At 44.8% G+C, this 12,542-nt stretch overlaps 1 protein-coding gene across 1 annotated transcript in view; it reads right to left on the bottom strand.

The window, feature by feature from the left end:
* Positions 1–3,987: 3,987 nt before the first annotated feature.
* Positions 3,988–12,542, bottom strand: part of LOC306937265 (heparan sulfate glucosamine 3-O-sulfotransferase 6-like) — a gene marked incomplete at both ends in the record, with an annotated part of 50,639 nt that continues 42,084 nt past the window's right edge. The window contains one exon of the mRNA XM_079520932.1: positions 3,988–4,630. Within this exon, the coding sequence (XP_079377058.1) occupies positions 3,988–4,630 (643 nt within the window). The remainder of the gene's footprint in view (positions 4,631–12,542) is intronic.

Raw genomic sequence — 12,542 nt, forward strand, 5'->3', positions numbered from 1 at the left:
GAACCCGTCTTTGAGAAAATGGGCTCCATTTTCGTCACCGCTAAACCCCTTATCCTTAAACTTCTTTGCCTTTTTTTTTTACTATTTTGAAAAACATTTTTGAATAGTCCAATCTACATTGATACGTTGTGAGCTTGTAGACTGGCCATTTTAACTATTCAAAAATGTTTTGCAAAATAGTAAAAAAAAGGCAAAGAAGTTTAGGGGTAAGGGGTTTAGCGGTGACGAAAATGGAGCCCTAAGTGGGTTAAATACAATAAGAACAGTTTATGTCTCGCGTATAGAAACTTCTTAAATCAAAATCTTTGTTCTGATGTTTTTCCAAATAGAATATTTCAGACTTTTTTTTATACCAAATGACGTTCAAAATCAAAACCAACGTGGTCTATAGCAGGGGTTCTCAACCCGTGGGTCGCCAAATTAAAAAATAGCAGACCTACAAGCTCGTAGCGCGCTATGAGCTTGTAGATCTGCTATTTTTCAATAGCAAAATTATAACGATGCTTAAAACACCAAAAGGGGTTCCCGCCCAAAATGGTTTAAGGTTATTGTAGCAGTCAATTTATATTGGGGGTTGGGAGGGGGCGGGGCGGGGCGGGGGTCCCGAGACATTGCCAAAGCATTTCCGGGGGTCCCCGGCCAAAAACGTTGAGAACCCCTGGTCTATAGGACTAAAACCTGGAACAGCGTCGATCGGAGCCAAGCGTCCGTGCATCGGCCCGGCCCGGGGCTCTACTATTTTATGTACAATAACAAAAACAAGACAAACGGTGGGATGTGGCATATCGTCTGTGTCGGCTGGAAACCTCATATGTCCAAAACCGTTACTTTCCAGGATTCAAATTCAAGAGCATCAAAAGCACCAGATCTACAAGCTCAAAACGTGTCGCTTCGCGCCACGTTTTGAGCTTGTAGATCTGCTACTCCTGATGCTTTTTTTTGCGTGATGTGTGGCGTTACTTTACGATAGAATAAAACACAAAAAGTAAAATGCGGAGATAAGGGGCTCCATCTTGCGCCACCCTTATCCCTTATCTCTAAACGTATTTGCCTTTTTTTTTTTTTTTACTATTTTGAAAAACATTTTAAAATAGTTCAACTAGCCAATCTACATTGAGACTACTTTGTAGATCGTCTATTTTAACTATTTTAAAGTTTATTTTTTGTAAAAAAAATGGCAAATTAGTTTAGGGACAAGGGTTAATCACGCCTAAAAAACATTTGTCTTGTCCGTGTCTTGTGTCTTGTCCGTGTTTATTAATGGCCGCCCCAATGCATTTCCAATGGAAGTCACATGGTTTGACCAACAACATTTTTTGTTTGATGCGGGGGAGGGGGGCACAACACAGCCATCAAACAAAAATGTTTGGTCAAACCATGTGACTTCCATTGGAAATGCATTAAACACGGACAAGACACAAGACGGATGTTTCTTAGGTGTGAGTGAGGCCTAAGGGGTTGGCGCAAGATATAGCCCCAGAGGTTTCTTGCCCAGCGACAGCACCGAGTAAGTCACGTTCCGGTCGTATATACCGCGTACTAGCGGTGAGAAGCTCTCAGCGGAGATATACCTCACGTTGAAGCAAGTACGCACGCTCCCACTGTGGCTTCGTACACACATGTCAGACGAACATGCTCTGTGCTGTCCGTGTTTCATGGCCGCCTCAATGCTTTTCCAATGGAAGTCACGTGGTTTTACCAAACAGTTGTGTGATGGGGGGAGGGGGTAACCTGACTCCGCCAGATGGGGCAGCAGAGAGTACACTGGGTTCTCCTCCTCCTGCTCCCATCTGGGAACTCTCAGGCAGACTTGATGCTCCGGCCACCAAACGGCCTGGCCAATCAGCCTCTAGCCTCCCGCTAGAGGCGGGATCAAGGCATACACAGTGCTGCCTTGATCCCGCCTCTAGCTGCCGCTGATTGGCCAGCAGATGGGATGGGAGCAGGAGGGGGGAACCCAGTGTACTCTCTGCTGCCCCATCTGGCGGAGTCAGGTTAGGGAGGGGGGGGGGGGGGGGGGGGGGGAATCAAACACAAGTGTTTGGTCAAACCACGTGACTTCCATTGGAAAAGCATTGGGGCGGCCATGAAAACACAGGCAGAGCACAGCACAGTTGTTCTTTATGTGTGTACGAAGCCTGACAGTCAGTCAGTCAGTCCTTCTTCCACATGCTGCTGTGCCTTCTGTTGATTGAGGCAGAACGTTCCAGAAACTGGGGGCAGGGAGGGGGGGGGGGGGGTCTCCGCTATAGTTTGGTGACCCCCTCCTCTCTCATTCCTTTAGCCCACCCTTCCTCCTCCCTCCTCCCCTCCCTCCCTGAGTATAATAATGTTAGCCCTGCGAATCATTAGAACGTCCAGAGTCTCTCCAGAAACAGGACATCGCCGTCCTTAGACGTGGTCGGTGGAAAACCTTGTATGTCCAAACTATAAGCGCATACCGTACTATTTTTTCAGAAAATGGGGTAAAACGGTATTTAGTCACAAGCTTTTCATTGGTTCAGTATTCATAAATAAAAAGAAGAAAAAAACCCCACATTTAACCACTTCAACAATTCGTTTTTTTTTCTAAATTTTACATTTTATATTTTGACGTTGGCTATTCAAAAAACGCCGCAGATCTACAAGCTTGTACATCTGCTATTTTTTGAACATTTTGGAAGTGTTTGAAAAAAATGTTTTGTAGAACCGGCCTGCAGGTCTAAAATGGGTTGCGAAAGAAAACGAGAAAAAGTTGAAACATGGACATGCAAGGTTTCTCCATGACGACAGCGATGACTTGAGTTATGATGAAAGGAACCTCGTCCCTTCCGTCCGTATGTCCGTCCACCAGAGTTATGACAGGAACCTCGTCCCTTCCGTCCGTATGTCCGTCCACCAGAGTTATGACAGGAACCTTGTCCCTTCCGTCCGTCCGTCCGTCCACCAGAGTTATGACAGGAACCTCGTCCCTTCCGTCCGTCCATCCGTCCACCAGAGTTTTGGCAGGAACCTCGTCCCTTCCGTCCGTATGTCCGTCCACCAGAGTTATGACAGGAACCTCGTCCCTTCCGTCCGTCCATCCGTCCACCAGTTATGACAGGAACCGTGTCCCGTCCATCCGTCCGTCAGTCAGTCCGTCCATCAATCCCAGCCAAAGTCCTGGACACTCATCTGGTATAGAAGTGCAGGTTGTACGGTCAGTCTAACCTCGCGTCACCAGACTTTCCCCCTCGGAGGAAAGCCCATGGTCTCAAGTGGTCTGTGTTCCAAAATTGCCTGTGGTCTTAAGACCGGATGGTAAAAGAAAAGAAAAAAAGAAAAACTCTTATTCCGATAAGGTGGTTCAGTATTTTTCCCCCAGCGTCACTTTGTTTTTCGGTCTTGCCAGTCACTACTAGTTGGAATAAAAGATGGATACGTCGGTGTGTCTAAATCTGCGTGTGCATCCCCAAACCAGCGACAACAACACGACGCAAGGTGTCATCAGCCCCCCCCCCCCCCCCCCTTGACCATATCAGAAACCTGTAAATGGTATGCGTCCCAGGCTGGGGTCAGTCCCAGCCAAAGTCCTGGCCAGTCATTTGGTAGAAGGCTAAGGCTCAGTCCCAGCCAGGCTATAAGGCTCAGACCCAGCCAGGCTAAGGCTCAGTCCCAGCCAGGCTAAGGCTCAGTCCCAGCCAGGCTAAGGCTCAGTCCCAGCCAGGCTAAGGCTCAGTCCCAGCCAGGCTATAAGGCTCAGACCCAGCCAGGCTAAGGCTCAGTCCCAGCCAGGCTATAAGGCTCAGTCCCAGCCAGGCTAAGGCTCAGTCCCAGCCAGGCTATAAGGCTCAGACCCAGCCAGGCTAAGGCTCAGTCCCAGCCAGGCTAAGGCTCAGTCCCAGCCAGGCTAAAATACTCAGTCCCAGCCGAAGTCGTGTCCGGTCATCTGGTAGAAGGCTAAGGCTCAGTCCCAGCCAGGCTATAAGGCTCAGTCCCAGCCAGGCTCAGTCCCAGCCAGGCTAAGGCTCAGTCCCAGCCGAAGTCGTGTCCGGTCATCTGGTAGAAACGCAGGTTGTGGGGCCGGTAGAAGTCCCGGAGCCTCTGCAGGACGTGGCGGGGGATCCGGGGGTGCGGTCGGCCCTTGGACTTGCCCAGGCAGCGGGGCCGGCTGCTCCCCTCGGGCTTCTTGAGGCAGGGGAACCCTTTGGTCCGGTTGAAGTAGAAGTGCTTGTCCGAGACCACCCGCTTCAGGCCCAGGAAGTCCTGCACGCGGCCCATCTCGCCCGCCGGGTCCGTCACCAGCCGCTCGCCGCTGACGAACAGGAAGCGCGACAGCGGGAAGTGGCGCAGCCAGTTCTCCAGGTGCTTGGCGTAGAGGCCGATGCGCACGGCGCTCCACGCCGCGTCCACGGCGGGGCCGTCGTCGTCCGTCGCCGACGAGGAGGAGTTCTTGAGCGCCAGGCTCTGGAAGGACGGCAGGCCCGGGTTCTTGGAGAGCGTCTGGGCGTAGTCGGAGAGGGCGCGCGTCACGGGGTCCCGCACCACCACGATGAGCTTGGCGGGTCGGGGGTGGAGGGCGCCGACGCGCTGCGGCGTCTCCTTGGTGACGAAGTAGCTGGGGGTCTTCTCCATGGTGATCTGGCCCTCCAGCGTCCGCGGCATCAGGCTCCTGCAGGGAGGAAGGGGAGGGACGGGATGAGGGAGAACAAAACGTGGGGACGTCAGTCATCGAAAAAAAACATTGGTTTTCAACCTCAGTGTTGTTTTTGGGAAGCAAATTTTGATTTTAGTTTTAGTCATTAGTCTCTTGAATAGTTTTCACTTATAGTCACATTTTAGTCACCTGGAATTTTTTCTAGTTTTAGTCGACTAAATGTCATGCGATTTTAGTCGACTAAATCTACAGTTGATTTAGTCGACTAAAATGTATTTTGGAGGGAGTTGATGCCGTTGTAATGACTGATTTTACACTTGCTCAAAATAGCCGATCTACAAGCACACAACGCGTCACAGCGCGACGCGTTGGCGCGTTGTGTGCTTGTAGATCGGCTATTTTCAGCATGCAAACCAGGTATAAAACCAGCCCTGCCGGGGGAGATACCACGCTGGCATCTCGGTGTTCAGGGCAGAGCTATAGAGCGTCGCAGTCCCGCCACCTTTCATGACGACGCCAGGCCCAGGAAATAATTCCCATATGCATTTTCCCCATAGACATTTCAAAACGTATTTATTTAAGCGTTGTACGAAGCCAACTTGAGTTTGTGACAAATCATGACAACAAACACAATATTTTGGACCAAACAAATAATTACAAAGCAAAAAAAACAAAAAAATGTGTTTTTTTTCTTCTTTCTAATTATTTGTTCGGCCCCCCCCAAAAAAATGTTGTTGTCATGATTTGTCACAACTGGAGTTGGCTTTGTACGACGCTTTAAAGGTCTTTAAATAAATACATTTTGAAATGTCTATGGGGAAAAAATGCATTGGGAATTATTTCCAGGGCCTGGGCGGTGTCATGAAAGGGGGCGGGACCGCGGCGCTCTATATACTCACCAGCCACAGACAGACTATTATGCTCTCGAATTAGTTCCAGCGTAAAATCCTAATCACGGCCGGTATATAAAGCACGTCATAAGAGGACATTAACATCGCACAGAGCGTGTGTGTGCGTACGTACGCACCAAACATCCCACCCTAAATAACAGCACGTGTATGATTAAAGCGCCATTACAGACAGACCACTGATGAAGCATTTTTCACGTGCGGGAAAAAATAACCAAAAAATAGTAGATCTACAAGCTCAAAACGTATCTGCTATTTTTTTGGTGCCCTTTGTCGTGTGTGACACTGTAAGTGTGAAAGTAGGGCATTGTAATTTTACGAAATAAACAACGCAAAAAGTACACAATTGGAGATGAGAGGTCTCTCTTCCCCGAACGGTGACGCCAGCCATGCAGAATGGAAGGACCATCCACTCAGTTGCAAACGGCTGATGAGTCAAAGCCACGAAAGCCACAAGAACCACTTAACAGCAATTTCCTTAAAACCTTCCACCAAACCCCCCCTCAATCTCTCTCTCTCTCTCTCTCTCTCTCTTCCAGGACTCTTTCCTGAAAGAGTGGTCGGTGGTGGTGGTGTTGTGCACCCCCCCACCCCTCCACCCCCACCCAGAGAGGCTCCAAGAAGGACCACCACACCACTACCACACCACACCAGACCGATTAAACCAAAGTCTACAATGCAAAGCACCGAAAAAGCTGCTGAGCTCTACTAAACACATGAAACATGCAAGCAGGCAACGGTTGCTACGGTACGGTACGGTACGGTACGGTACAGCTCTACCGTGGAGTCTGCTGAATCATGTGCAGTTACACTACACAATTTTAGACAATTTAGGCATTTAGCAGACGCTTTCTTTATCCAGAGCGACATACAGAAAGCAAGTCTGTATAGTGACTCAGTAAACTAGGATCATAGGTAAACCAACAGCATCAGTATGAAGTAACAATAGATAGATAGATAGATAGATAGATAGATAGATAGATAGATAGATAGATAGATAGATAGATAGATAGATAGATAGACAGATAGATAGATAGATAGATGGATGGATACGTAGATAGCGTTTTTTAAGGAGTCAAGGGATTCGCATGTCTTAATGACTGTTGGTAGGGCGTTCCACATTTTGGTGGCATAGGAGCGAAAATCATTTTCCATAAAAGGAAAAAGGAGTACATATACAAACGTACATACCTCTATCTATCTATCTATCTATCTATCTATCTATCTATCTCGTGCACTCTCAGTCTAATCTGACCCAGTGCAAAGCACCTGCTCTCCTATCGTCTCTGAATGCGTCTGCCTGCCTGCCTGCGTGCCTGCCTGCCTGCCTGCCTGCCTTCCTGCCCAACCGCCCGCCCGCCCGCCCGCCCGCCCGCCCGCCCGCCTGCCTGCCTGCCCGTCCCTCCTGACCAGAACTGCAGACTGGAGGCTGCAGACTCATTCCTCTCCAGCCTCAGCCAAGAGGCCAGGCCACTGTGGGCATTGTGGGTAATGTAGTGTGTGGTATAGCTGTCCTATTAGTAGGGGGTAATACCGTCATGAAATGGCTAAAATCGTTACGCGGTGGATAAAAGCACCACATTTGGTACACGCACTCTTTAGGGTGTATCTCACCATCTCAGAAGGGGTGCCCAAATTTTTAAACACATTAAAGGCTTTTTTTAGGGGAAAATCCAAAATGGCCGCCAGAAATGACCTATTATACCTAAAGCTGATATAATTCTGAAATTTTTACTGATTGTGCCAAGTATAACCTTCACATTTATAGTTATTAGACTAATATTAAAGGATTTGGCAAAAAGAACCCCTGACAAATGTCTTAAATATGTTTTAAACAACTTTAAATGCCAAAAATTTACTTAAAAACCACTCGGAATGAGATGACCTTCCACATTAATCCCTTTCTGAATGATATATTGTCAATGCCAAAAATATACAATTGTTTTTAAAAACTTTTAAAAGACCATATGAATGATTACCAATAGATAATATATTGTAAAAATCTTCATATGACCAGAGATAAGCCCTCTATTGGGGCACAGCTCCTATCGTCAAAAAATGGCCAAATCGTTACGCGATACAATCGATACAAGCATGACAATCGATACACTCGATACAAGCATGACATTTGGTACAGATGTCCCTTGGGTCATCCTAAATCATCCTAGAAGGGGTGCCCAAAAAAATCTTTAACAGGAAGTGAGTTATGTAAAAGATTCAAAATGGCCACCTAAACTGTTGACAGTTGACTCAAAATACACCAAAGTAATCTCCAAAAAGCATACAATTTGGCACACATGTCCCTTGGGTCACCCCAAGACATCCTAGAAGGGGTGCCAAAAACAATCATGAACAGGAAGTGAATTATTGACAAAATTGAAAATGGCCGCCTACAGTGTTATTTGTGATTGGCTCAAAAAGCCTATAGAATCTCATAGAAGCATACAATTCAGCACATATGTCCCTTGCATCATCCAAAGACATCCTAGAAGGGGTGCCCAAAGGAATCCGAAACAGGAAGTGAGTTATTGACAAAATTGAAAATGGCTGCCTACAGTATTATCGATTGTCTCAAAGACAACTAAAGAATCTCCAAAAAGCATACAAGAGACACACATGTCCCTTGTGTCATCCTAAGACATCCTAGAAGGGGTGCCTAAAGGAATCCGAAACAGAAAGTGAGTTATTGACTAAATTTAAAATGGCCGCTTACCCTACACTGTTGACAGATGAAAAGTGAGTTTTTTGCTAAATTCAAAATAACCGCCTAAAGCAGAGACATCATAAAAGCGTATAGTGCTCGTTCCTAAAAGGGATTATTTGTTTGTTTGCATTTGTTTATTAAACCTTTTAGGAAGGGGCCATGTTGAAGAAATTCTAAATGGCTGTTTAAACTGTTGACAACTGCAGTCTGTATAACCTGGTACATTTACACTACATCATCATATTTATTTATTTTTCTTTACTTTACTCTTTGAATCTTCTTTATTCATCTAACTGCATATCTTTATCTATTTTACTCAGCATCTTTATCTTACTCTGAATATTGTTATTTTACTCTCTCCATACAAGCAACACATCTTGTACACGCACTGTTTAGGGTGTATCTCATCATCTTAGAAGGGGTGCCCATTAAAGGCTTTTTTTAAAGGAAAGGAAAGGAAAAATCCAAAATTACCTATTACCAAAATTACCTATTATTTCTAAAGGTGATACATGTTGAAGAAATAAGAAGAAATTCTAAATGGATGTTTAAACTGTTGACAACTGCAGAATGTATAACCTGGCGTATTATGTTTAAATTTACACTACATCAGCATATTTATTTCCTTTTCTTTACTTTACTCTTTGAATCTTTATTCATCTAACTCTACTCAGCATCTTATGTTACTCTGCATATTGTTATTTTACTCTCTGCATCTTAGTTATTTTGCCCTCATCTTGTTGCTTATGTTGGACTCTATCTTCTTATTTATTTTCTTCTAGCAACTGTGTGCCATTTCGCAACTACCAGCACATTGACATAATGCTGTGCAAGGTAACCCAGCATCCTGGCACCGTCTTTCTCGAACAAAGAGGCAGCCTCTGGCAAGAGTGTGAATAAAAGTGTCCACAAATCAGCAACTTTAATCCGTCCATATTTCAGACCAAAAGCCAGATTGGTAAACTGCTCAATCTGAATGTTGTAGCAGTGCAGCTTGTGTGGGAGGAATGTTTTCCATTGAGAGACATTTTTGAGCAAACAGGTCCTTCCTTAGATCATTAACATTTTCAATGTCAGTTGTCTTGCCATACAGAACCATCAGTTTTCTTTTGTATCACATGCTTTAGGTGGCCATTTTCAATTCAGTAAATAACTCACAATAGCCCACTATTTTGGGCACCCCTTCTAGGATGTTTTAGGATAACCCAAGGGACATGTGTGCCAAATTTCATGCTTTTATGAGATTATTTAGTTGTCTTTTGAGTAAATCGACAACATTGTAGGTGGCCATTTTCAATTTAGTCAATAACTCACTTCCTGTATCAGATTATTTGTGGTACCTCTTCTAGGATGTTTTAGGATGACCCAAGGGACACGTGTACCAAATATTATGGTTTTTGGAGATTCTTGGTGTCTTTTGAGTCAATCGCCAACAATCTAGGCGGCCATTTTCAATTTTGTCAATAACTTACTTCCTGTTTCAGATTTCTTTGGGCACCCCTTCTAGGATGTATTAGGATGACCCAATGGACATGTGTACCAAATATTATGATTTTTGGAGATTCTTGGTGTCTTTTGAGTCAATCGACAACACTCTAGGCGGCCATTTTCAATTTTGTCAATAACTTACTTCCTGTTTCAGATTTCTTTGGGCACCCCTTCTAGGATGTCTTAGGATGACCAAAGGGACATGTGTATCAAATATTATGGTTTTTGGAGATTCTTTTGTTGTCTTTTGAGTCAACTGTCAACAGTTTAGGTGGCCATTTTCTATTTTGTCAATAACTCACTTCCTGTTTAAGATTTATTTGGGCACCCCTTCTAGGATGTCTTAGGATGACCCAAGGGACATGTGTACCAAATATTATGGTTTTTGGAGATTCTTTGTGTCTTTTGAGTCAACTGTCAACAGTTTAGGTGGCCATTTTGAATTTTGTCAATAACTCACTTCCTGTTTAAGATTTTTTTGGGCACCCCTTCTAGGATGTCTTAGGATGACCCAAGGGACATGTGTACCAAATTTCATGCTTTTATCCGCCGCGTAACGTTCCAGACGGTATTACCCCCTACTATATCCGGCGCCAGCTCATATGTCTTTCTCTGACATCCCCACCCCTCCCTCCCCTAATTTTTTTTATTTTATTTCAGGCTATATTGTGGCCAATATGGATCTGAGGGAACAAATTGCTTGACTTCAAGGAGGGATGATGATGATGATGATGATGATGATGGTGGAGTAATGGTCAAAACAGTGAAGGACTTTGAAAAGAGCACTTTGCTGTGGCTTCGCTATAAAACAAACAAGTAATGGAGCCTGGATGCTTTATTTGTTTCCGATTAAAGAAGTCGCTGTGACGTCCAAATCGTTCATGGGAATGACAGGAGGCTTTGTCCCTTAACCAATTCAGGCCTGACGTTGAAAAAAAAAAAATCTTCTAAATCCTGACAGTTTTCTGTATCAGTGGTGCTCAATATTTCATGTCAAGGACCCCAAAAATATATGTAATTGGCCGCCGACCTCCATCTGAAAATATGTTGTTCCAGGGACCCCCCCCCCCCGTTCACTCTGACCCCCCCCCCCCCCCCCCCCCCGTTCACTCTGAAAGAATATATATTCAAAGATTTGTGCCTCATTTTCACGATTTTTCAAAAATAGCAGACCTACAAGCTCGTAGCGCGCCACTCGGTGGCGCGCTATGAGCTTGTAGATCTGCTATTTTTCAATAGCTAAATTATAACAATGTTTAAAACACCAAAAGGGGTTCCCGCCCAAAATGGGTTAACCAATTAAGACCTGAGGAGACGACCCATTCTATACAAAATGTCTAACATCTTTCTGAAAAAAAATTGTGTTGCTACTTCATAATCACAGTGGTGCTCAAACGTTTTCACATCACGGACTGACCACCCAAAATTGTATGTATTTAAATTGACTGTAGACACCCCCCACCCCCATCTGAAAATATTTTGTACCTCCCAGAAGCAACAAAAATAGCAGATGTACAAGCTCATATAGTGTGGCACGAAGTGACGTGCCGTGACCTTGTACATCTGGCTATTTTTATGAATCGCCAAAGTATAAATAAATATTTTTTTAGCTCAAATCTAAAATGACACGGACGCTTTCCCGGTCTTAATGGTTTAACCCATTTATACCCTGAGGACGATTCTAAAAAAAATTGCTTCTAAATCCTGACAGTTTTCTGAAAAACCTATGTTTCTATATCAGTGGTGCTCAACCCTTTTTCATGTCAAGGACCCACCCATCTGAAAATATGTTGTTCCAGGGTCCCCCAGCCCCCCCCCCCCCCCCCCCCCCAGAAGCAAAGATTTGAGTTAAAAACATTCGCTCTGAAAGAATATGTATTCAAACATTTGGGCCACATTTTCACGATTTTTCAAAAAATAGCAGATCTACAAGCTCGTAGCTTGTATAGATCTGCTATTTTTTCAACAGCTAAAGTAAAACATAATGCTTGAAACACCAAAAGGGGTTCCCGCCCAAAATGGGTTAATCCATTGAGACCTGGAACGCATCCATGTCACGTTAGCGTTTAACCACATTAACCATTAACCCATTTTGGGCGGGAACCCCTTTTGGTGTTTTAAACATTATGTTATAATTTAGCTATTGAAAAATAGCAGATCTACAAGCTCATAGAACTTGTAGGTCTGCTATTTTTGAAAAATCGTTAAAATGTGCCTCAAATCTTTCCGAAAATTTTCATGATTTAGAAAACATTTCTTTTTAAATTTCGACGTCAGGCCTGAATGCGTTAAGAACGCCAATCACTGCTATACGGTATGCATTGTCATACATGAGTCACACGTATAATTCAACAAAAAGAACAGCGTCCCGTGCAGAGAGAGGCAGTTCAAAGACCCCCGGGGGCCCAAACCAAAACACAGCTTGATCTCAGCCCAGTTATCCCATGCGACGTTCCTCTCTGCGGTCGGTCGGTCGGTCCCTCTGAATCCACTTTGATGATTGTTTCAAGACGTTTGGATAAAGGAACGGTTCATTAGACCACTCGTGTTTCCTCGCCAGACTTTGACATGGCAGCGAAAACAACAACGGCGACCCCAAGAAAAACTGCTCGGTTGTTTTTAGGCCCCGAAAGAAAAAAAAGAAGGAGAAAAAAAAACTAAAAAGCGACGGCAGGCATGGAATCGATTTCAAAACGAATCGAGTCAATAAAATAACTGCGTTCCTGCCCTGCCACTGTCCGCTGAGAATTGGGTTCTGAGTTTCAAAGTATACAGTTGGGTGCCACCGATATTGTCCCTTATCATTTGACCCATTTAGGCCTGACCT

This window comes from Electrona antarctica (genome assembly GCF_951216825.1).
Source record: "Electrona antarctica genome assembly, chromosome: 14".
Lineage (NCBI taxonomy): Eukaryota > Metazoa > Chordata > Actinopteri > Myctophiformes > Myctophidae > Electrona > Electrona antarctica.